Source organism: Triticum urartu, chromosome 2A (genome assembly GCF_056163025.1).
Source record: "Triticum urartu cultivar PI428250 chromosome 2A, HENAU_Tu73, whole genome shotgun sequence".
NCBI classification, from domain to species: domain Eukaryota; kingdom Viridiplantae; phylum Streptophyta; class Magnoliopsida; order Poales; family Poaceae; genus Triticum; species Triticum urartu.
In genome coordinates this window covers 20580097-20607219 of record NC_141874.1, presented here as the reverse complement: position 1 = coordinate 20607219, position 27123 = coordinate 20580097, and the positions used below count along the sequence as shown (strand labels likewise).

The 27123-nt window shown below is 42.1% G+C and overlaps 1 protein-coding gene across 1 annotated transcript; it reads right to left on the bottom strand.

Annotated features, from left to right (window-relative positions):
• Positions 1-5188: 5188 nt before the first annotated feature.
• LOC147983007 (uncharacterized) lies at positions 5189-7516 on the bottom strand. The gene is made up of 2 exons (XM_087540619.1): positions 5829-7516; positions 5189-5744 (listed from the first exon to the last, which is right to left on the bottom strand). The coding sequence occupies exons 1-2, from the start codon at positions 7217-7219 to the stop codon at positions 5189-5191; spliced, it is 1947 nt and encodes a 648-aa protein (XP_087396745.1). The 5' UTR covers positions 7220-7516.
• Positions 7517-27123: the final 19607 nt, after the last annotated feature.

The following is a 27123-nucleotide window of genomic DNA, read 5'->3' as shown; positions in this document are numbered from 1 at the left end:
ATATATAGATATTTCTTGTTACTTCTATTTCTTGTTGTTTGGCACATTGATTTCGGGTGTATATACCAGAGGCCAATTGAACATATAAACAATGCTAGAGTACCCGCCGTTTTGGGCGATCTGCATCATGCGGTGAATCCGCCTCACTCGTTCTGCCTTGCTGGCATATTTTCACAGTGCTGTCAAAAATCCAGCCGGTCGTTTCACTATACACAGCTATTTCGTGCTACAGCGGATGACAGGTGGGCCTCTTTTGCCTGTGGGCCAGTGCGTCCTGTGTGTGTGGGTGTCTCTTGAGTGAAAAAAGAATTGACCGCAGCGCCATGTGCTGGGGGTTCCCGCAGGCGGGTGGGTGGATTCACGCCCTCCTACTCGCACCGTCGTCGCTTCCACCCAGCTATGACTCTTTCTCTTCAGAAAAACCTTGGGCCCGCTGGTCGGTCTATTGGGTACGTGCACTTGCGAGGTGAGGTGAGATCCGTTTTGCCTGCCCATCTCTCTCTTCTTTTACTCTCGTCACCCCCAATCCCTTCCGTCCTCGAGCCTTGCGTCCCCCTCCAGTTCCCATTCGCCGCTCTCGGCGTTCCCATCCATGGCGAGCGGGACGACCGTGCGAGAACATCAGCGGTGGCGAGCATGGAGGTTGAGAGCTGGCGAGCAGGGGCCGGGTCAAGGCGGGTGCTGGTGGCCGATGGGGCTGGGCCTCGTGGATTGGAGAGCTGGCGGCCAACCAAGATTCTTCGATTGATCTGGACAGGGCCACGGCAGCGCAAGCAAGGGGCGGAGGCGATCGACGGGCGAATAGCTCCCATGCGACGTCGTTGGTGTGTATTGTCTCTCATGCGATGTCGTTGGTTGTAATAGCTCTCATGCGACATCTGCATTGAAAAAAATAGCTCCCATGCGACATTGCTGCCTAATCCAAAGACACATGTTTAAAACTCGAATCAGGTGAGCGGGACCCATAGCGCGGGACCCACAGCGTGGGACCCACTAACTTATCCAACTCAGCATTGGTCAGGTGAGCGGGACCCACTGCGTGGAACCCACTAACTTATCCAGGTCAGCATTGGTACAAGAGGACACCGAGCCGTGGCCCGAGCTGTGCCGCACCCGAGCCCATCCTCGCCCCCCACCCCCCCCTCCCTGACCGTTGTTGTTCTTCTTCTCCGGCGACGACGCGCAGCAACGCCGTTCCGGGCCGCGACCTAGCAATGTCGAGCTCCGCTTCAGCCTCCCGCCGCTCATGGCTGCGCTATGGCGCAGTGCCCATGACAAGGTGCCCTGCATGCCACGTATCGCACCCCTGAAGCGGCTAGTCACAACGACCGACAAGAATGGCAACCTTGGGCGGGAATTCGTGAAATGTGAGAGCAAACCAGAGCAGGGAAAGGTGAGATTTTACTTCTCAATATGCCAATTTTGGTTTTTGTATCCCAATTTCATATTTGCCCAATTTTCCCCATTTTTCATCGGATTTGGGATTTAGGGTTCATCTTTCCAATTTCAGAAATTGAAGCAATGCACCCATTTTGAGTGGCTAGATGAGTACATAGAGCGGATTCAACTGGAGGGTGCATCAGGGGAGCTCGATTTACCGTTGGAGGTGGAGAAGTTGGGCAAGTTTGGATCGGGCGCTTCTGGATCTGGGGCCCCTGGATCTGCCCATTCCATTGGGGCTACTGTGGGGGATGCAGTAGTGACGGCAGAGCTGAAGAAGCTAAACAAGCAGATGAAGAAACTCATCGAATTGCAGAAGCAGGGCAATTTGATGGGGCTGATGGCCGGACTTTTTTATGTTTGTGTAATTGCTCTCGCATTTGTTTATGTGATGATAATTAGTCGTAAGTGAATAGATTGGGCATCATTTGTAATCGTAATGATATGTATATTTGAATAAAAGTGTTGCGTTGTACGAATTCAGCATGTCCTCTCCACTCTGTTTCGGCCCCGTTTTTTAGTTCTTCAGTTTGTCATCAGTTTCAGTTTCAGTGGTAGAGGGAGAAAAGGAAAAAAAGGTTCGTCCACAGTTGCCCGAAAAGGCCAGGCCCATATAGAAGTTAGGCAGGGTCGAATAGAACATATCCAGGCCCATTGATAAAAGGAGTGCAAAAAAAGTGCACACGGTCATTGACATCGATATATCTTTTCGGCTTTAGATCATTTCACAAATTTTAAGTTTCCTGCAGTCACCTTTTTTGAGATAAATTTGAGATATTTTTATGCATAAGCTATTTGAGATAATTATTTGAGCAGTCTTTGTGAACCAAAAAAGTTGCAATTATTTGGTTCTAGTTTATTTCAACCAAGCACCATTTCTTAATATATATTTTTACTTGTGCTATGGTGTTTTCAAAGTTTTTACTCGTGTGTTTCAACCGAAAAAGGTTGTGCCCCTCTCAAAAAAAGAAGACATCTAGTGTGCCCCTAGTAGCATCTCCTTACAACATAGAGGGGCATCCCCTTACAACCAGGGGCGGATCCATACTTGGTCATGGGTGTACAGTTGTACACCCAAATCTTTTGGCTAGACATTTATATATATGGTGTATACTTTAATACATTCAGTGCCCAAATGACCTTTCTCGCTAATGCCATGTTTGGCAGCAAAAAATGACATAGCAAGCATGATTTAAACATCAGACAACACTTACGCATGTCATCAACACCAGATAATTAGCATTTTTCTTGCCCATTGTCTTCAAATGCATTGTATACCAACTGTATGATTATGTAGTACAGTACATAATCTTTATTGTCAATTTCTTGGTAACATACATTTTAGATACCAGATCAATTGTTTTTTAGTACACATGGCCACATAAATAAAATGCAATGGAGAAACTTTAGGACCGAAAAAACATATAGATAGATAGAGGGGCATCGGGTACCCTAGTAGCATAGATAGATAAAACATATAGAGGGGCATCCCCCCACTACATATAGTTCATAAAACATGAAAGTAAAATAATTAAAACTAGATATATAAAAGACATGGGCGCACACGCCCGAACCAACACAAACACAAACTAGAGCCCCAAACTAGATAGATAGAAGACTCGCCCCTTGAACAACTCCTTGGCCCCTCCTCCTTGCCACTCCTTGGCCCCTCCTCCTTGGGCCCCTCACTCGTCGTCCTCCGGCATCTGGTAGGGGAGGGTGTGCATGCCGTTGGGGTGAGGGAAGATGTGGTGGAAGTTGGTGAAGATGTTGTAGGTCGTGAATGCGATAAACTCGCATCCACACCAGAACACCTCCCCGAGGAGGTGGTGAGCGTCGTAGGGGTTGGTGAAGGTGACGTAGAGGCCGATGACGAAGCCGTTGGGGCCGGCGTTGCCATCATACTGCTCGTGGAGGTGGAACATGGGCGGAGTGCCCGGAGGGAGGTGGCGGTAGCCGTCTTGGAGGAAGAAGCGAGCCAACTCTCTAGGGCCCCTCCACCTAGAGATGACCCACACCCTCAGGCTGTTCTCGATGACGACTCCGGCCGGGTACTGCCTCTCCGGCACGGTGCGAGGGCGACGGTAGCTAGGGCCGTTGAACTGCATGGTGGCTCGAGTGGTGGATTTGGCTCGAAAAGAAGAAGGGGAGGAGGCTTGAGAGATGAGTGTGAGAGGATGAGGAAATGGTGCCCTTTTATAGCCGCGTTGCAACCGTGGTCAATGTGTACACGGTGCCCCTTCTCGATTGTTTTCTCTTCTCCGTTCGCACTGACATAAGTAATTGCGGGCATTAATTCAAAAAACGGCGGCCAGAGCATCCAAAGAGGCACGGGCGACACAGGCGAGATGCATCGTTTCGTGCACTTGCACCGGCGGTGACGCCGCGTGGGAAACAGGCCCGTTCATCCGCGCGTGACACTGAAAAAGGAGCTGCACCACTGCCGCGTCCGTCTGGTTCAAACATGCATTTGTTAAAATAGCTTAGATGCGACGTACCTATACGCTGCGCCCCTGCCGTGCTCTGCGTCGATGCGTGCATGCAAGCCCGCATGCAAATGGCTAGGCGTTCACCAGCAAAGAATAGCTAGGCTGCGACGTTGCATGGCATGCATGGGACAGGGATGGCCCACATGTCATTGACCCTCTCGCATGCAGCCCATCCCCCCTCTCGACGGCCGTGCGCACGCACGCCAGGCTTTGCCGGGCCCGATCCGCTCGGCCCAACGGTCACTTAGATGCTCCCCCGCTCAACGTTATCCGTTCGTCAGAGAGAAAAAACGATGGCCAATCAGATTGGATCCCACGGATCGCCCCCGCGGAATCCTTCTAGAAGTCCTATCCGACGGCCGCAGTTTGGCGTTAGGGTTAGATCGACGGTGGACGTTTGGCGCTAGGGTTACATGGGGTTTTGAGGCAGTCAACAGGGTTTTGAAAGGTTTGACCGAACATTCAAATGTGTATAACTAATTCAAAAAAAATCTAAAAAATGAAAAACCTGCGCATATAGCCTTTTATGTTACATAGTTATGATATAAAATGATAAACTTGATCTAATGATCTTTGCATGAAAAAACCTTCACAAATTGGACTATCTCGACTGAGGTTGCATAGAGTTCAAAGGAGTGAGAAGAGGGTTTGAGGTTTTGAAAATGCAAAAAAATCAAAAAACATCACCTTAGCTTCATTTTAGAGTGACTAAGGAGGATCTGAAGTTATTTTTGCATTTAAAATTTTTAAACTTGTTTTATTGCTGACTTTGTATTAAAGGGTGTTTTTTCAAAAATAAATTAAATAATATGAATACTTATTCGAAAAAAGGTGAGACTTCGTATTGATCCTATATAGGTATAATATAAGCTAAGAAAATCTTTTTTGGGTGATTTTGAGAAGATCGAAAAAAACTTGCTTAGAAATGGGGCCATTTTCCCTTACTTTGGAGCCTGTTTGTACAACATTTTCAGTGACTAGGAGTTGGACTTCACAAAAAGGGTTGGATTTATGAACTAAAGTGCATAGTAGTACATAAAACGATGCAACATCACAGAACAAACAAATGAACTCAAAAAATATTGGAGATAGGTTCAAATTTGAATGTCGGTTCAAATTTGAATGTCGGTTCAAATTTGAATTTTATTTCAAGTCAAATCAACATCATAGCACATAATTTTTCACATGAAAGAACATAAATTTTCACATCAAATGACAACAAACTTAAGTTTTCACATCAAATTTGAATGACTTCGACTCTATTTCTTTTGCTTCTTTCTACCACTCGATTTCTTCTGCTTTTTTCCACCGTTTGGTTCCACGGCGCATAGTTTGTTGATGCTGATGCTCTTGCTTTTTGGCCCCTTGCAAACTCCACTAGGCCCCCTCAACTTTTTCACCTGACCATGTCCCACTTCTTCAGTTTGCACTTCTTCAGTTTGCACTTCTGCAGATTGAGTAGATGGCGCAAATTGTTCAACTACTTCAGTTTGCAACTCAACACTTGGCAGCACAACCTCCAAACATGGCAACACAGTTGTCAAAGCAGATTCGCATGGCAGCACAACAGTTGCTTCATCTGCAACAGTTTCAGATTGCCCTAGCGTCTGCAAAACAGATTCAGTATGCATCACATCGTCCAAAACAGAAACACTTAGCTCATGTTCAGCAGTAACAGTTTCAGTTAGCTCCATATCTTTGTCACCAAACATTATCTGCTTAGTGCTCTTCCTTCTATAGCCATTGAGTCTTGCTTTTTTCACTGGCCAGCATTGTTCAACAACAAGAGGTGGGCCTTTTTCTGCACGCTTCCTCCTAAAAAATAAAGCATTTGACTTGGTTAGATACTAGAACAAGTAGCAAAATCAAAAACTTGCAAAAATAGTAACATGAACATACTTTGGCCTCTGAGGAGTGTAGATGCACTTGGATGAACCAATTCTGTGCCCAAGTACCTCACACAACTTGCACCTATTTTTGTTACCTTTTTGAGCCATTTTGGGCTTATCATTCTTTTCCTTTTCCTTTTTCCCCTTCTTACTACAACCACCTTTCTCAAACCAAGCTTTGAATCTGCTCTGTTTAGGCCTCCCAACCTTTCTTCTAGTGACAGGGGGACACAAGGTAAATTCTATTTCCACCTCAGGCCACTGAGATTGGTCAGTCAGTGCAGGAATTGGACTTGCATATGCAGATTTGAATTTTTGTACTGAATAATACTCATGCAAATATGGGTGCATATTTAACCTGGGTTTAGATGCCAAAAAAAGTATGGCATGCTCACATGGTTTTCCAGTGTGTTGCCACTCTTGGCAAGTGCACTCATGCAACTCAGTATTTACCACATGCCTCTTGCCACTCTTTGTATCTCTAACTTCAGCACCCCACAAGGAATATTTCTCAACAGATAGATGTGAAAGATTTCTACTCCTGTTGACCACCTGTTGTACCACTGCTGGAAGCTTGTCCCCTTCCAAAATATTAGCAATTTTTCCTCTCAACTCCCACAAACGCATGATCATGATCCTTATTTGGTCCACCATGTCATGCACAGGCAAGTCTTTCAAATCCTTCACTTTGTTGTTAAAACTTTCTGCCAAGTTGTTATTGATATGATCACATTTTATGGCAGTATTAAAACCTGATCTATACCACAACAGAGAATGGTGGGTGTTCAACCATGAAGCAAATTCATTATCACTACATGATGCCAATATCTTACCAAGGTGATAGGAATGTGTCTGTCTGGTGTAGGATCTTGCTGCTGGCCACATGCGCCCAAATTCATCTCCTCTGAATTTTTTTATCAGATTCATCCACATATGTCCAAAGCACTCCCTCTGCTCAGCATGGGGGAAAACATTTTTTACTGCATTTTCCAACCCTTTACATGCATCTGTGTGGATGGCCAAAGGAGAAACTGGCCCTATGCATCTTTTCAGTTGCATCATGAACCATATCCATGATGCCTCTGTCTCTGATTGAAACATTCCTATTGCAATTGGGAACATCCAGTTGTGTCCATCTAGAGCATTGCATGCAGCCAACTGACCATTCCACTTTCCAGTCAAAAAAGATGAGTCTATGCTCAAATATGGACGACAACCTGCTTTGAATCCATCTATGCAAGGCTTCAAACACATAAAAAACTTGCTGAATAAAACCTTGCCATCCTCTGTTACCTCTGTATCTATCTCCACCACACTCCCAGGTGACCTCTTCTCCACCTCTGCTTTAAAACTATACAACATCCTAAATGTATTTGCCCAGTCACCATACAATGATTTCATGGCCCTTTGTTTTGCTTTCCACACTGTGGTATATTGCAGCTGGATGGGGTACAGCTTCTCCAAGTCAACTTTAAGCCTCTTTGCAGTAGTGTTTGGAGTCTTGGCTAAAATAGGAGTAATCTTCTCTGTAACCCAAAGCTATGATGTCATCTTTGAAACTCTCTGTGAAGTGGTCATACATGTATGCTGGTGTGGTATTTGATTTACCCTTACTGTACTTCCATCAGGTTGTAGTCTGGCAGACAAGTACCATTTGCAAGGATTGCCACCACCATCATAACCTTTGCACTGAGCATAAAATTTCTTTCGATCAGTCCACACAGTCTTGGCATCAAACTCTTTTTTCACTGCATAGGTCCTGAAAGACATCCTAAACTCCTTCATGCTTGGCCACAACTTTCCCACCTCAATAACTGGGTTCTCTTTGTCATACAAACAAACCAGCTCATTATCATCTGCATCATCCACATCATCTGCAGCCTCTCTCATCGGCTGTTCTTCATCCTCATTTGCATTTCTAGGGCCTGTGTTACCTTCAGCAGGCAAAGAACTGTCATCCTTCTCCTTATCTTTGTCATCAACTTGAATGCCAAACATTTCGGCCATATCAATGTCAGATATTGGTGTAATGACCAAATCTGTTTTTTCATTCAACTCTACTACATTCCAGTCAACAACAATCTTCCTAGCACCATGGGTTCCCCCCTCTCCATCTGCATCAATCCCTGTATCTTCAGCTACTACAGTCGGTTCAGTCAACAGTGCCAACATCTTCTTTTGTGAAACCCACTCATCATCTTCCATCTGTGCAGCCCTCTTTGATTGCACATAACCAACTCTGGAATGAGTTTGCAGATCAATTAGCTCTGCATAAAATGTTACTTGTTTGCTTGCCCACCCTTCTTGCTGATCAATTTCAGCAACCATGGATTCTCCATCTTCAATTCTCACATATTCACCATTATAGTTATCGAAACGTTGCAGAGATACCTCTTGTTCTGGACCCCAAACAATACTCTCCCCAATTCTCTCCACCAAATTGCCCACGGCCTTCTCCTTCATGCTCTCCAATTCCTGGGGATCAACATCTGCAAATTCGACATCCAACCTCACGGTGGTATCTCTATCAATGTCTTGGACACTGCCATCACTGAGCTTGGCTTTATAGGGAAAAAATTCCACTATAATTGCGAATGTGGTGGCAGAACTTGAACCTCCCCTGTTTTGTCAATGGCAGGCAGCGGCGGCAGTCACTACCAAATCGAGTTCGATTCTAAATCGCCAAGAAAAGAGGCTGGCATTACCAATTTGAAGCACTATCTCCTCGCTCCATCTCATCCAGCCCTCGCTCCATCTCCTATCCAATCGAGATTCTAAAACGCCAAGAAACAGGGGCAGCATGAGGCCACAGATTTATCCAAAATTCAGTGGAATGGGAGTAGTGTTTGGAAAATACTCACTCGCAATAGCCGCTGCAGAGATAGGCGCTCCACCACCGGGCCGCGGAGAAGAAACAATCCCTGGATCCAATGGAGCCAGATTGTAAATCGCCAAGAAACAAAGGGCAGCATGAGGCCACAGATCCCCCAAAATTCTGGGGAGTGGGACTAGGGTTTGGGGCTCACCTCGCAATAGCTCTGCCGCTGCCGAGAAATGCGCTCCACCACCGCGGAGAAGAAACCGCTGCCGGAGAAGATGCTTACGGCGGCGCCGCTCGCTCAGTCCAGCACGGGCGAGTCGAGCACGGTCACACAGTCCCAGGTCGAGTCGTGGACGGTTGACTCTTGTCTACGTGGCCATAGGTGGACCCCACCAGTCAGAGCACATAACCCCCAGTGTCCTAACCAAACCTCAGCCTAACTAACAGCCAACTAGCCGCGTAAATGGTGTGTCGCATGGGAGCTATTTTTTCCAACGCAGATGTCGCATGAGAGCTATTACAGCCAACAACGTCGCATGAGAGACACTTCACATCAACGACGTCGCATGGGAGCTATTTGCCCGGCGATCGACCCTTTGGAGCCGCGAACGTCGACAGGTAGGAGCCGTGCCCCTCCTCTCCCCTTCGCTTGTCCCCTCTTCCCCTTCCCTTCTCACTTCCCCTCTCCGATCTGGGCCGCACATCTGCATCCTCACGATTTCTCTCTCAGTTTTTACTGCTTGATTCTTTGGTTTTCTGCTAATCTTTACATGATTGCATACTTGAGTGCGCCATGTGCAGCAGCAAGGTGATACATGCCTCTGCCCCTTTCTCTCTCATAATAACCAATATTCCTAATATTTTTGTGTGATGATTCTTGTGTGAGATGGATCTTTCTAATATTTCTGTCTGATGAAAGTTGCAACCAATTGCATAATTTCTTGACACTTTATTATGTGATATCTGTTTGGGGACCTTTTTAATATATGCTAGCTTTCTGCTGATTGAAGGGAGGAGCTCCAGCCGCAATGGTGGTCCACGGCGCCATGGCCGTCCTCCTCGGCAGGAGGAGCGTGCACCGCGGAGACGGCCGGATCTGTCGAGCCCCCGCGCTGCAATCCGTCCACCCTAGAGGTCCTTTCCCGCGTCCTCGCCTCCATACTCTGAATTTCTATGCTCGCGTCCTCAGTCTCCGTTCGGCTCTTGTTGAAGTACTAATGCTCATATTTTACAATTTGGTTCCACAGCTTTCAGTCACGGGATCTTGATGAAAGCAGCTAATGCATTTTGTCTGTGTGAACTATACTGAATCTGCAAAGCCTCTTTTGTGTTCAGAGAAATTCACACTCTGCATTAGTTGCAAAAGATGCTGATTTTGATCTTAACAATTATAGTTGCCGTTCAAGCAGTAGCAGATCTGGCAACCTCATGGTCATCTCATTCAGAATTCACCACCTATCCTCAAAGCTTAGCTTAGTAAATATTATTTATTTTTTGGTTTAAACTATTTTCCTCATATGACACAAAATGCTTAAAGCCTTCTTTTAGCTCGCACTTGTATACTAACTGAACTTATCTGGCTGTAAAAAGAGTTCAGAGCGAAGCACGCCAACATCCTCACTGCACTGAACGGGCTCTACATCCTCCGGTTGGCCTATTTATCTTTTTTTTGTTTCCCTGTATGAAATACTTGCTATGCTACATTTGATATACTTTTGTAACAAGATATTTCATCCATTTTACATTTTGGATATACTTCTATTGGTTAGTTTCTAATTGTCCTCTCAGATCTCTAGCATCGTGTTCTAGGATTGCAGTCTGCTCTCTTTAAAAAAAGCATGTTATATTTAACAACCTGCTGCTATGGTCTACTGAGATGCTGCCTTGTGTGTGTGCTTGTTGGCTTGTTGTCGTGCGTGTGCGTTCGTGCTGGCTTGCTCCTGCTGGCTGCGTGTGCATGGGTGTGTGCATACTAAATAGAGCACTTAGTTGGTGTTAAGCTAAAGATAACTTGCGAATAAATGAACAATCGTCTCTATTTTGACACTTGAGAAGGCACGATGAGTATGCAGGGTCCTCCATTCTAATGGAATTTTTTTTAATCCCAGGAGCCGACAATATTCTAAATTTTACTGTGCTAATATAGAGCAAACGTTAGTGACAGTCTCACATAATGAAACCAGTCGGAGTTCTGGTATAATTGAAAACTAGATAACCTTGAAAATGGTCATCTTGAGTTTAGCTAGAAAACCAAGTTTCTGATTTACGCGAACATACTAGAAATAACATTAATGTGTTAGGCGTCAGATAAGCCAAAATTAATGTATGATAATGATGATAATCAATAATGCTTAGCTGTAATTAAATAAAACATAGGCCACTTTTGCACCATGCCTCTCCCACCTCTCCCACCTGGAAGGCCTTCTACACTGGGATTTCTCCCCTGGCCTCGCGGTGGAAACACAGGTGCGCAAAAGGTTTGGTTCCACGGTCCATTTTCCCCCCATGGAGGTACAAAGGAATTCTTCCTTGTTGTGGCTTTCTCCTCTGCCTCTTTTCTTCTCACGGTTGAATCGGTGGGTCTTGCGCTTCAATGCTGTATTGGTGGATCCGCCTCTGGTCTCAATGTCAAACACCTGGTTGGTCGTCAATTTTGTTTCTCCGTGGCTTCAAATAAAGTTGGTCATTTCATTTACGGCCTCAAGGATCGTGTTTGGCCCGATTTTGTCTGCCATTTCAATCTCTATCGCCATTCGGTTTGGTCAACTACTAGTAATGACCATACTTGGCATTTTGATCAAGAGCTTTCTGAAGTGGTTATTCGTTCTCCTGTGGCTATCAAAACAAAACTCAACTTCTTAACTAGAGGGGATTATCAACAAGTTGTGTCCTCGAAAGAACTGACAAAATTTGGTTTAGAGCATACTTTTGCAACTAAAGAATCATCTAATGAAGTCAACACTAATAAGGCTCAAGGATCCACTCATAACCAGGATTCATTGGTTCATGACGATCAAACTCTGGTTCATTGTTCAACCATTTCGTTTGGTAGCTTTCATTCGAATGTTTCTACGCATCACGAAGGCAACAATGCTATCCGTTTTGGCAACTTCCAATCAGTCATTAAAACATATTCTCAAGGACAGCAATCCACATTTATTGGCAGTAATTACCGGTCCTCTTATTGGGATTCTATTCCTACTTTTACTCTTCTTCACATTATGGATTTCCGACATGTGGGTTATGATGATGCACACATTGCCAAAATTTGGGCCCTGGAATCGGTCCCGACGGATGATTATATTTTCAGAAGAGTCAACAAATGTTCCCGCTGTTATCAATTGGGCCATCTGGGTCCAAACTGCCCAAATTTACAAACTATAGAATCGGGCCTGGCCCAGGATAGCCCCACGGTACCGGAAGCTTCTGATGACAGGCGTGGGATGGACAAGTTAAGATTTCCTTGCAACATTTGCTCCTCCATGGAACATTTTTCGGATCTTTGTCCTTCTAAATTATATTGTCAACATTGCCATCTTTTAGGACACTTGCCTACTAATTGTGGAACAAGGAATTGCTTGTATCTTTGGTGGCAACCCAAAGTAGACACACTAGAAAATATTGTTCACTTGGCTAACGATAATCACTGGGATAATATTCCTTCTCAAGTACTAGTAACAAGGCAACCGGCCACCGATTGTGTTATCAAATCGCCATCACATCAGAGCCAGATATCCACTTGCCCCAGACCATTGATTACCTTCCCTGACTGCAATAAATCACTACACGAATCTGGAGCCACCCGATGCAGTATCTGTGGCCGGTATGGACACATGGCATTTACCTATTGGAGGGAGAGAGAGGCACAAAGATTAGTATGGAAGCCTAAATCAATCTCCGCTGCCGTTCCGCATTCCACCTCCCCTCCCCTGCCCACCTCGAGAGCTCCGTACCTTGCAACAATGGCGAACTACCCCGTCAACGTCGTCCCCTACATCCCCACGGGGATGACCATCGAGCTCGGACCGCAGGATCGGATTTGTGCGCAGCGACATGGCGGTGCACCCGGTCCCCCCTCTCAACCATGACTTCCTTGCCATTGCTGAGGTGAATCGCCATGTCCCGTTCCATCATAAAGCTGCTCTGAGGCAAGTCATCACTGGTCTTCTCCATGAGTCCAACTTTGTCCCCACTGAAGTAGATGACCACCCTCTTGGCATTGCTATTTATGGTTTTCCATCGCCTCTGATGCGTGACAATGTCGTCGGTACTACTTTTGAGATTGATGCTGAGGAGGATGGTGACATGAACACAATAGTATCTTTTGTTCCGCATGATGAGGCACTCAATATGAGGCTCACAACCTATGGCCCAGATGTGTGGATTTTGTATATTGGTTTTCCGCAAGATTATCAGACTTACCACTATTTGCATAGATCTGTTGATGGCTTTGGTAGCTTGACTCACTGGCACAACCCCAGAGGAGATAGGAAGTATGTTTTGATCAGGGTTAAGGTCATTCATCTCAGATTGGTCCCAAAGAGTCTAGTTATCGGACAACTTGGTGGCAATCGTCGCTGCTGGACTGTGTGTGTTACAATGCTGCGCAGCTCTGACTGGAATGCACATCTGCCTGAAGTCCCGCCCGCTGGGGAGGATCCGCCACCTCAAGATGGAATACCACACCCCTCTATGGTGAGGGCCTCAATGCTGAGCAGCTTTACCAAATGCAGCTCAACAATTGGATGGCTCAGCAAGGAGCTGGAAACAATGTTGCAGAAGAGGTGGGGTGAGAATGCTGCAGTACAAGTGGATATTGAGATTCAGCCTCAGTGGGGAGAGTGGCCTCCATCTCCACCTCCTGCCCCACCTGCTCTCTACAACTTCCAAGAATGGCTGGCAAATGAAGGATTACAAGTCCAAGATGGTATCCTACCCAGCAACAATCTACAGGACAGTCCTTTTGCAGCTTGGAATGACTCAATCTCCCAAAGCAGTTCAGCCACAAGTTCAGACTCTGAGGCACTTGTACTTGTGCCAGTTAACATTCTGCAGGCCCTACAGAGGAATGGAGCTCTCAACACTATAGCCACTGCCCCAAGTAACCCAGCTGTGCAAATAAATGAGTTGATGCTGCAACACAGCTTTCAGGTGCAGAGCCCTCAAGTACAGATCAGAATTTCTGTTACAAATGCTGGTATGAACATACACTTTTCTGCTCATAATGAGTTCATGAACACCATGCTAGTTGCTGAACCATTATCATTTGTGCCCATTACAAACTTTCTCTCAAGCTCCATCACTCCAACTTTGGCAACTTTTGGTCCTTGGGCACATGGCTATGGCATTAGGCCAACCAATTTGGACGTTCATCTAGCTCTTTCTGAATCCTTGGATGGCTCTGTCCAAGTGACCTCCTTTGTCTCACAAGGGGAGGCCGATGGCACTATCACTTCAACTGCTCAAACTTGGTCGATGAGTAGTGAGGATCTAGCTGGTTCTGTTGTGGTTGCTCAGCAGAGTGCAATTACATTATCTGAAACTTCTGAAGTGCAGGAAATGGATACTGGGACAGTTGTGTCTGAACTTTCTGAAGTGCAAGAAATGGATACTTCTGAGATTATGTCTGCTGTGCAAACTGAGGTCTCTGTGGGTGGCCATTCTGGCAGGCATCGCAAGAACAAAGCTCCGGTCTCCGTGCTCAGTGTGCGTAGAAGCGCTCGATCCAACAAAAATGATGGGTTTAAAGTGCATTCCATTACTGACAGCAAGCAGAAAGCTTCCAAGGTCAAGCCCAGAGTGACTCCATCTGCTGTAGTCATTACTGAGCTCACTGAAGACCAGATAGAAGTGGAGGAACTCCCTTCTCCGATGACTGTGGCCTAAATTCAGGAAATTGCTGTGCAGAAGTGTGCTGTCCCCCCTGAAGAAGTGACTGAAGAAATGCTCCTTGCTGACAAGGGGGCGGGCCCTTCCTCTTCTTAATTTACTTTCTGTTTAATTTTCTTAATGGTTCTCTCGAACTGGAACGTTTTATGTTGGAATATCCGGGGTATGAACTCTGACCCCAAGCTTTTGGCTCTATCAAATGCTATTGTTGCTAGTGGTTGAAGTTATTTGCTTACAAGAAACCAAAAAGCTCATTTTTGATAACTCATACATTAAAACCTGTTGCCCTAAACGGTTTGATAAGTTTGCATTCATTCCTTCAAGAGGCGCATCTGGAGGCATTGTGACCATTTTGGAATAGTGCTATCTTCTCTGGCACTGTGTTAATTGAGGAAGAATTTGCCCTAGTCACTAAGTTTAAATCACATCAATCTTCCCAAGAGTGGACTTTTGGTAAACATATATGGGCCTTGACAGGGTGAAACAAGAGTTGATTACACAACCTGGCTGCTTAATCTTCACATACCTCACAATGAAGACTGGCTGCTTGTTGGGGATTTTAATTACATCCGCAGCCCTAACAATAGAAATAAACCAGGTGGTAATATTAATGACATGATCACATTTAATGACTTCATTCGCACACAAGATTTGATTGAACTACCACTTAAGGGTCGATCATACACATGGAGCAACATGCAAGAGGACCCTCTACTTGAACAACTAGATTGGTTCTTCACCTCAAATAATTGGACCACCTCTTACCCTAATACCACTGTAAAACCTCTTTCTAAACTAGTTTCTGACCATATTCCCTGTGTGATCTCCATCGAAACTAACATCCCTAAAAGTAATCTCTTTCGATTTGAATCATACTGGATTCAATATCCTGGCTTCATGGAGGTGGTGGAATCAACATGGAACAAAATAATCCCCTCAAATAACTATGCCACGATTATCTGCCGAAAATTTAAGGCTCTCAGATATGAACTCAAACGATGGAGTAAACAGATATCCAAGTTGGCCACTGCTATAGCTAACTCCAATGCTGCAATTTCTGATCTGGACGCGTTGGAAAATAAAAGGGCCCTCACAATACCTGAAAGTAACTTCAGAACAATTCTCAACAAACATCTGCTTAGACTCCTTGATTACCAAAAACAATATTGGAGAAAAGGATGTACCATAAGGTGGGCCACTTTTGGGGATGAGGACCCAAAATTCTTCAAAGCAATGGCCTCTGAGTGATATCGACGGAACAGTATTTCATCTCTGCAACTACATAATGGCACCATAATTGAGGATCATATTGGTAAAGAAGCACTAATTTACCAAAGCTTTAAAGAGAGATTGGGTACTTCAAGAGAATTCCAAATGAAATTTGATCTAGCCAATATTATCAAAAAGCGTAACGATCTGGATCAGCTGACAGTACCATTCACTAAAGAAGAAATTGATGCTGTCATTAAGGATTTGCCTGCGGATAGAGCACCAGGGCCGGATGGTTTTACTGGACTTTTTCTTAAATCGTGCTGGCACATTATCAAGGAGGATTTCTATAAACTATGCAACCAGTTCCATGAAGGGACTTTAAACCTTGAGAGCATCAATGATGGGTACATAACCTTAATACCTAAAATCTCTTCTCCGACCACAGTCAATGATTTCAGACCCATCACACTCCTCAATTGTTGCCTAAAGGTCATCACTAAACTGCTTGCCAACCGACTCCAAAAACTCATTCTAAAGATCATACATAGAAACCAATATGGTTTCATCAAGGGCAGAGCAATTCAAGATTGCCTTGCATGGGCGTTCGAATATATACATCAATGCCAAATGTCTAAGAACAAAATTGTCCTCCTTAAATTGGATTTTGCAAAAGCTTTCGACACCATTGAGCATGATGCAATGTTGGACATAATGAAGCACATGGGTTTCAATGATAAATGGATCCAATGGATTCAAACAATATTTTCCACGGGAAAATCTTCAGTTCTTCTTAACGGAGTGCTGGGCAGACAATTTCTTTGCAAAAGTGGTGTGCGTCAAGGAGACCCCCTCTCTCCACTTATATTCGTTCTAGCTGCAGATCTTCTCCAAGCGGCCATTAATGATGCCTTCAGACATGGTCTCCTACATCTACCATTCCCACGACCAAATCAAAAGGATTACCCTGTCATACAATACGCGGATGACACCATAATCATAATGCCGGCTTGTCAAGACCAAGCGCAATTAATGAAAGGGATATTCACTGACTATGCCACCTCCATTGGCCTCAAAATAAACTTCCACAAATCAATCTTGGTTCCTATGAATTGTGATGAGAATTTAAGCCAAGACATTGCTCAAATCTTTGGATGCAAAATAGGGAAAATGCCCTTCACATACCTTGGCTTACCTCTTGGCACCTCTAAACCTTCGGTACAAGACCTAATGCCAATCGTTTGCAATATGGAAAGAAGGCTAACGTCTACTCTGTCAATGATGTCATATGGCTCCAAATTATCTCTCCTCAACACGGTAATTACCTCACTGACAATTTTTGCACTATGCACACTTCGATTTCCACCAAAAATACTTGAACTGTTGGACAAATTGAGAAGGAAATGTTTATGGACAAAAAAACAGAGCAAGGTGAAAAATGTAATTCTCTAGCTGCATGGGACAGAGTATGCAGACCAAAAAATGTGGAGGGCTTGGGATACTAAACCTCAGGATACAAAGTGATGCGTTGCTATTAAAGTACTTACACAAATTCTACAATAAATATGATCTCCCTTGGGTTGAACTGATCTGGTCCACTTATTACACCGACAAAATTCCACATGCCTCTGACCCATGTGGATCATTTTGGTGGAAAGACATTCTTAAACTAACTCCTATCTTTAGAGGGATCTCAAGGGTTCAGATGCTTGTTGGAGACAATGTGCTATTCTGGAAAGATCTTTGGCTGGATGAAATTCTCACAGACACACATCCCAGGGCATTTTCATATGCAAGAAATGAAGATTGTTCGGTCAAAGACTTCCTGACCATTAACTCCCTAGAGGAACAGTTCTATCTGCCACTCTCCAGCCAAGCCCTAGAGGAGGTACAAGATATGCAAGGCCTTATGGCACAAATAAATTTTGACAACAATCAAAACGCAAAGGATGTATGGTCTTACACTTGGGGGAGTAGAGAATTCTCTGCGGAAAAATATTATAGCTTCTACTTCAGAGACATGAGGGCCCACAAATCGTACCAGTGGTTATGGAAATCAAAAGTCACGACAAAAATCAAAGTTTTTGGCTGGCTGGTACTTTCGGATAGATTAAACACAAGAAACATGCTGAAAAGAAGACACTACAATATTGGTACTAACCTTAACTGCCTACTCTGTGGACAAAAAGAAGAAGATATTGATCATATGATCCTCACATGCCCATTCAGTAGAAGCTGCTGGGCCACTTTTGGTTTGGACCCTGGACCACAAGCCAACAGATTGTCGTGGATAGAACAAGCAAAAATTAGCTGGAATCGACCTCTATTCATGGAAATTATACTACAAGCTTCCTGGAGCATATGGAAAGAGAGGAATAACAAGCTGTTCAGAAATATCCAACCTACATACAAATCCTGGCTGAACAGATTCAAGGAAGATTTTGGCCTTTTACAATATAGGGTTAAAGATAATAAGAAAGACTTTATCTTCTTACTTCTAGATTCATTGCCCTCTGATTAGCACACCCCCTTTTACTCTTTACCCCATCACCACAAAGTGGGATGGGTGCCATGTACATGATGTAACACACTATGTAAATGTGTTGTGATAATTAATATATGACAGTGGCCTCCCCCACTGTCTCAGTTCCTCAAAAAATGCTTAGCTGTAATTTCAGAAGAAGAAAAGAGCATACATTAGTTTTTAAAATTCTTTGGGTGTTATCTTTTGTTACAAGTCCAGAGAAAGAAGTTGGGAAAGGGAATTTTTTAAGGGTGGGTAGAAGGCATGGATTATTTTGGCAAGTAGAGAAAAAGTTGATGTAACACTTTGAAGGTCCATTTCCATATAGAAAGGCCATGGAATGCATAAAACATGAACATTTGTAATCATGCTCAGAGACGCTAGGTTGTAATCATGCTCAGAGACGCTAGGCTACAAATATTGCTATCCATGGATTAGTAATGTCAATCATTGTATGGTCCAAAGTGATTCCAGCTTAGAGGAATTGGATTTTTATGATCTTACATAATAAATGTTGTCCTTACAGAACTTGATTCATAATAGGACCTGCATTTCAAATGAATGTGAGTCACATTCAGAACTCCATTATCATGTTGCATCCCATTGGTAATTTTGGGGAAAATGTATCCTGGTTACTATGCTGATCACTCAGGCATGCTCGCACCGGCAGTCCTGAGTGGCGAGACAAATGATGCAGTCATGGGAAGGTAAGAGGAATCTGCCAGTATCCTTGTGTGTGTGTCCATGTTGATGGCACTTCCTCCCTGACCTCAGTTTTTTTTGTTATGCATCATGTTCTTTCCTTGAGTGAGCTTGTTTATTGCTTCAATTTTATTGGTTTGTGCTTAGATAATTCCTCTAGGTGTGTAGTTTTTCACAATCATACGGCCTTTAGAATGCTAAAATCTTCACACCTTTGCTTCCGTAGTTTCGCCGAATTGAACTTCTCTAAATAACACCAACCAGAGCTTGTTCTTAGATTTTTCTTGTCATTTAAAATTGCTCAGATTGATTAATCAACCATTGCAATGTTGTTTATAGAGGCAAAATGATTGTATTTATATGTCTGGTTAATAGAAAATCTAGACAGTTATGTCAGGCCTTTATCTTGACATTTGCCTTAAAGATATGTGATTTGTTGATTTGATTATTGTATTAGTTTATTTCTTAAGTTTGCCGGAATCTCTTGATGTTTCCTTTTAGTTTAGAAGAATCTTATGGTTAACGCATTTGGTGTTTTGTCTCTGATAGCTTTTCCTTGACAATGCTCTTTTATCGATGTTTTAGACTATGTTCTTATTAATATGCTGACTGCTGAAATATGCCTTGGGTAAGGTTGTCAGTTTGATTTATGTGAAAGATTTTATCTTAATTTTATCATGTTGGGAATTGATTGCAGCGACCATAATAAAACAATTGTAGAAACCTATAGTGTATTGGTCTCTTTTCTCCTAAGTGTCTATATATTCTACATCTGGTAGATCAAGGATCTCTCAGCATTTGATTTTCTTAGGGTTGCTTCATGCTATTTCTCTACCTCTAGGTTGGGGAATTTCTTTCTCTAATGCTCCTGAAAACTAAGAACTTGGTACAAAATGAAACCATTCTACATTTGGATTTGCGCTATAGATAATTGGTTTATGGAAATTCCTCTAGGTCATTAGCAGTGGTAGTATTTGTCCTTATCGGAACCATTGTTTTGATTTCATGGCCTCTTGTATGTATTTTTATTTTCTAATCTATGTTTAAGAAAAGATCTGTATTTTTTTATAAAATCAGGTCGAATTACTCCACTTTGTTGCAGTATGTCTATGTTCCAGGAATTAAAGTTCCAACCGTACATACTTATTTTGACTGCAAAAGATAGATAGTTATTACCACCATAGATGCATGTGAATACGCCTTAAGATCTCAACAGAAGTAAGGTTAAATGATTACCTATCTTGTGATCTTCTGTTATGAGAAGAGGGGTACCTCTGTCCACTGTGCATGTTTCTCCCAAACTATTGAGTTAGTTTATTCAAATGACAGAGCGCACATGTTCCTTCAGGTATATCTAAATAGATCTGTGAAGCTTTCATTCCGAAAAAGTCTGCCTGATTAGACAAACTCTAGAGGCTAATGGATTCAGACACGGAAATAAACAGACGATTTCACAGACCATACATCGCAGGTCAATCAAAACAGAGAGAGACAGAGAGACAGAGAGAGGGAGGGACAGAGGGAGAGAGGTTTATTAACACACTGCCAATCCAATTTTTCTGTAATTATTTTTACGTGCATATATTTTATTTCTTCTTTGGTTTAGGGAACATAGAAATGCAGGAGGTATTAGCCATGCTCATGTTAATTTCTATTATGAACATGACAGTGGAATTCCATAGGGTTAGATTTGTTCCCCCAAGGTGATGCAGGTTCGGGGCTTCAAAGGCGTGAAATGGCATGGAAGACATAGATGGCAGCAGCCTGCATCCTCGAATAATGCTGGCTAAAGAGGTGTGATATTTCATTTCCTCAAATTCAGATCCCCTCGTCTTACTCCCCATGTTATTTTCAGATTGGAGTTGCCTCTTGGGGAGTCGCAGGTTGCTGAAATGACGACCAGGGTGGATGCCCAAAGTTACAGGTTTTGATTCTTTATGTTCCTTTTTTGAGTTTATTTTTCTATTGCTATAGTCTGATCATAACCAGATTATGTAATGACCCCTTATAGTTCTAAAAAATCCCATGAATTTACTTCAATCCAAAGAGGGGCCTTAATTTCGTAGTAGGATTAGAAACCGACAATAGTTACATATCAAATAAAAGTGTTGCTTGAAAGAGAACTGCATGAGATGTTCCTATTCTTGGCTCTAATCCAGTGGTATGGCTGTGATCAACAGTAATCTTTTTGCTTATTAGACTGGCAATATGCATTAGATATATAGTTTAGTTAACTTCTTATCTGCCACACTGCAGAAATATCTACCTGGGAAGAGGCGCCGAAATTTAGAGGCACACGGGAGATGCTAGAGGATGATAAGAAAGATGAGGAGAAAGCTCAGGTTTAGTTCTTTAATAAAAAAAATTCTTTTTTTAGAGTTCCCGAGAATTATTTGCAGACAATGTTGTGATGCTCCAATAGTGTAATGGTATTGTTCTTATAGTGCAATCCTACAATGACAACTATTCCTACTCTATTTGTTAGGATATTCTATTCATTCTACATTCATTGTTAGTTTTGTCTTCATCCTACTATTTATGGATATTTTCTTTATCGCCTCCACTGGACATGAGTAACCTGTGGCATTTTCCATGATTTTCTTCTATATAGTGGAGGTTTCACCAGAGCAAACTGGTTTCACCGAAGTTTCATTAGAGCTAACTTTGTGTTTTATCATCTTGGAACCATTACTATTTGCTGAGAGGAAAAACGAAGCAACATCTATTTTTAGTTGAAATAATTATGCTAGAAGACATATTCAATTTACTATATCACATAATCATTTTTTCCCTATTAAGTAATAAGTATAAACCACAACTTGTGCAGAAAACACAAACTTTAACGAAGGGTACCGAGCAATTAAGGGTGCCCCATCAAGCATTTTTCACTTAAGATGGAACAGAATAAATGTCATGGTGTTCTGTTTATATTTGAACTTTACTAAAGATATGTTACAATTCATGCCTGCAGTTAAATATCTACTACCTGAAATCCGCTTTCTACCTATGGTTATCGAGTACACATATAAAGTGTGCTTTTAATGTTGTATTAAATTCATGCATGTAGTCCAATATCTATTGCCTGAATTCTGCTTTCTACCCATGGTTCCTAAGTACATACACACGCTTTATTGTTTATTAGATTCTGGACTATAGGTCTGCTACTTAATGATGCACCCCATGCTGATAAGAAAATTTATTCGGTCTGATAAGATAATATACTGAACAGATGAATGGCAGGATCAGTAACCTTTCTTCTTGATTATGGTTCCTTCTGCATTCCCAATGTTGCATATATCTGCCTTGTAATTTTGTTTTGTTATTTTTGATAGTATCATTGGTAGAGAGGATGTCTTGCCGAATATAGTTTTAAATTATGGATATTTTTCATACAAGAATTCCAAATACAGTAATGGCCCTTGCTGGGAACAAGGCTGTCATATAAGGGGAAACTTTAGAAGTTCAGCGACCATAATTTAAATCATATGCAGCTTGTTTTCTTCCTTGTTGTTTTATTGCATTAGAGATATTTAGAATTTTGACTATCTAAAAATGCAGAGCATATATTGTGCGGCTTTAGCTTCCCATTCTGGTTTTCTCCCGAGAGAAAGGCTTATGTCTAAAATGGTGCCATTTGTAGGCTTTATTTTGCACGAGTTTGTTCTGGATGTAGTTTTGTAGGCGTATTGATCATCTCCCATGCTTTAAACGAACGAGTTTGTCGTATATGTCTAATAATCGTTTTCACACACTTCTGGTCGATAGAATTAAGCGAACCATCTTTGTATGTCTATATAGTGATTTCGGGAGGAGCCACATGTGGAGAAGTTGGCCGCAATGATCAACACTTGCAATGACCTTAAAAATTCGTATGAAGTTTTTAATTTGGTAATTTACACCACATGACTGTCATTCATTTGCAGCCTGATGAGATCTCATATTGTTGATTCATATGGCAGATTGTTGAGGACTTAGCTGAAGGCAGGCTTGAGACTACTGAAAAAGTGTTGGTGTGATTCAGTGATCCCAATAATTTTTCTGATATCAATGTTATTCGAGGCTCTTAATTTCAAACATATTCCAGTAATTAACTATTGAATATAGAAGATTTTATTATTGACTAGGATGCCTGGTTGGGTATAACCGAATATAGGATGAGCTTGTGTACAAGCCGCTCGTGGCATAGAGGCTTGAGAAATACGATGGATTGCATTTAGTTTCTCTTTACTGTAATTTTGTTGTGTTGCCTTCAAGGTTAAAGATGAGCTTTGTATTTTGTTACAGATATAGCACTTGTGTGTACCATGGCTTCATTGCATATTGACTTCAACAAATATGAAAGTCATTTATTTCTAACCTGCTATGCAACAAGGATTGCAACGCTTTGCAGTCTCTTAGGCTGTTGAGGGGGATGGAGGAAACTGAAGGCGCTAACAATTCCTGTTTGAAGGTCATCACGGACCTAAAAATTTGTTGGAAAAGATCTATTATGATGCTATAGAAGTTGCAGATAAGGATCTTCTCCCCTTTTGCATTGGGTCTGAAAGCAAGGGCATGTACTATACAATGTATGAAATATATTATTTTCTCTTCTACGTTTGTTGAATGAATTGCTACGAAGTTTATGTTAACAGATTTGTTTGCTTTTTCCTTTTTAAGAATCAGTTATTTTTGTAAGCACCACTGAGCCTACCATGCAGACCATCTTGGTGTTTTAGCAACAACAGTGAACATGTTTGTCCTCTTTCTCAACTTCTTTTCAACAATAAATAGCACAAATAGATATGCTTTTACCTATATAACCTCTGTTGTTGTTCCTCATCGATCTATTAATATGCATAATGCCACCCTTATCTATAATTATCTGTTTTTTACTACTTTCTCTGTTTCAAAAATCGAGTACTCACCAGAAACAACAAATATGCTAAGCAAGGAAGAGGCATGCGCTACCTGACAGCGTCCACCTTCTACTCAAGGGATATAGCACTACCATTTAGCACAGACTGTTCCAGGAGAAACAGTAATCATGAATAGAGACAGTAACCAACACTAAGTACTCATTATTTCGATATGTGACTGAATTTTCCTATCACCACTCTTACAATACTTGGCTTGCTTCCGGCCTTTGCGCCATTGGCGCAACGGGTCATCTAGTACATTTAAAAAACGAGGAGAAATGAAAGAAATGGTGAGTACTGACAAATGTGTCCAATGTCTAAAGATACCAATCACAATCACAATTCTCTCAGGTATCTCATATACATGTAATGATGAAAATAAATCAATATGTACAAAGAAAATTCCCTTTGCGCTAGGTAACACGATCCCTTCAGTTCTCAAGTAAAAGAAAGCTTCTCAGTCTATAAATAGAAAACTATCAAATGGGGGCTACTGCTACCAAAGGCATGTCAATCGATACTCGAGGATCTATGGGCAAGAGCTGCAGCGTGTCGAAATGCATGGGCATGAAGATCGTGCCTTGGCGCGAGGGTGCCGGTCCCAACGTTTTGATCAAGTGGGTAATGCTAAGTTAGTAGGAATCAAGGCTTTGGTGGTGCGGCTTGCCGCGCATTACCCGCCAAACGACATGCAACCAAATATGAACAATCATTTTTAAATACAATAGAATGGAATAATATGCACAATGAACAACAAAATTATAAGCATTGGATTGGTTATTTATTTAGTCGGAAATAAAACCAAACTTTTCTCGAATGTAAGTGGTATAAGTAGAATAGTCGAGTACATAAAACAATCTTTATTTACAAAAAAAAGAATAATCAAATGCAATACCTGACAGCAAACTATAAGCATCAATCCAAGAACCATTACATAAGACCTAAACATTGTATCTATAGTTCCATGCTAATTTTCTGTATATCTTAAGCACATGGAATGTTCAATGCAGACACATAAATTGTTAGGTGCTCTGAATATGACCAAATCATCTTTTCGAGGCAAAAAAATGCATCTATAACAGTAATGGCTTGTGCAAGGAAGGTGAAAACAAAGCATAACCGCCAAGATTAAAAAATTGAATATGAAATCCATTATAATATACCATCCATATTGAATAATTTTAGGCGTTTAAAAAAAAGGGATCGTGGCTTGGCGCGAGGGTGCCAGTCCCATCGTTGTATGTGTGAAGTGATTAAAATTTAATTAGATAAGAGTTGATTCTATTTGTACCTCTTTGAAAAAAATAGAAACCAAGCTACAAACACAATCATTTGGTACCTTGACTACATCCCGGCATAACTATGTCTCAGGAATGTTCAAGGTCCAAAGCGAAAACAGTAGAAACAAAAAACAGAGTTTGTTGGGCACCAATTATATTTTAGCACAAAATACTAATAAACAGTATCTATGCAGATTAGTTAGGAGCCCAGGAAGGCACTACAAACAGCACACATCAGCAGATTGCATTCGCTGTGTTATGCGGAAACTTGCTAGCAGTCATGCACTCGTGTAACCAACATGTATATCTATAGATGTTTTCCATTTGTCACATCTGTTATGGTAAATGTCCTAAAGCTGAACATATTTGAAGCCTGTACATCCATTTGACTGATCAGTTTTCATGCGATATAGCGTTACATCTTGTTAGAAGCAGCAAATAAATGTATGTGCTAGTAGGTAGCATACCTAGGGAGAAAATAAACAATCCTTTACTGAATTACTTATATAGCTAGCCATTAATATGTATATAACCTTTACTTAGTTTTCTTAGCCATCATGCTCAGAGGTCCTAAACATGTCTTATATATCAATTAGACCTGCAGTTAGACAGCAAAGCGAATCAAGCAAGCAAACAAACTAAAACTAAAACAAAAATATTGGCATGAGCTCAGAAAAATGAATCAGAACCTCTGTGTGTGTGTGACAGAGAGAGAGAGAGGGAGAGAGAGAGAGAGAGAGAGAGAGAGAGAGAGAGAGAGAGAGAAACCTGAGAGCACGATAGAGCGCATCCAGGTACTCCTTCCACTTGCTCCTGCCTAATCAAAACATCGAAGGATTTGATCTTTGATTAGTTCTACGGAGAAGACCGGACGTTAGAAGTAACCAGAAAAAAGAATCGACCATTGAGTCGTTGAGAGTCAGGACGGAAAATAGTACCTGCAACTTGGGACTTCAGTTGCTCCTGCTCGAGGACGCGGGACAACATGGTCAGGCCATAACGCAGCAAGGACTCCCAATTGAGATAACCAAACTTAAGAAGTAACCAGAAATCGTTATATTTTTCTAAGCCAAAAAAGGTGCACAATCAGAACCATGATTCACTATCATAGGATATGCACACAAAACGGACAGATACCACACTGGAAGCTGCAGTCCCACCTTAAATAACAAGAAAAAATAGTAAGAATAATCTTGTGAGGAAATAGGGAGCACACGATCGATGAGTTCATTTGTCAAAACAACAGAAAAATGTACCCAAAGTGGGTGGTGTCCATGCTCATCACAAGCTGAAATATAGCCTCACATGAAGCCTCAACCACTCCGACAACGTATGCTTGCTATGTAACCATGTACAGGACAACTATCAACTATCGATCGATCCATTAAATAGAGATTTCATAATCTGGAACAATAGTTACTTCATCAATCAGTATATATCAGGAAAAAACATAGGAACAGTACACTTTCTACCAAAACATATGTGCCCTCTAAAATCAGACATGCAAGTATAAAGTATATACACCAGTACACCATGGCTGCCGAAGATGTTCAATCATACTCTGAAAGCAAAACACGTGTTCAAACGAGTACTGAAAAAAGGATCTCACCTTGTTCCAATAGAACATGTAGTGATCCATAAACATAGTGGCAAACCTGCAATGCACAAAAAAGATGGAATGGTTAATAAATGTGCCGATCATTCTGAAGCTAGCTATCATGCTGAAGATAGAGAAGGAAGGTGACAGCGGGTAAGGAATGCTACCTTGGTCTGAAATAAAATAAAATAAACATTTAGAATATGAGATACTATTACCATAGAGATTAGCTAGCTATCATGCAAGAATTTCAGAAAACAACAGGTGTAAGGAATGTGACACAGAAAGGCAAGACAATCATTGACCATGAAAGAAACAGATCTGTAACATCTTCCTTATAACATGTCAATTTCTAATGATAAGATATGAACAATAATAACATGTA

Excerpts from the sequence above, each read along its gene's own strand:
- LOC147983007 (XM_087540619.1), bottom strand. The coding sequence starts at position 7,219 with ATGAAATCATTGTATGGTGACTGGGCAAATACATTTAGGATGTTGTAT. Across the intron at positions 5,745-5,828 it reads TACACTCCTCAGAGGCCAAA|GAGGAAGCGTGCAGAAAAAG; the intron begins GTATGTTCATGT and ends TTTATTTTTTAG.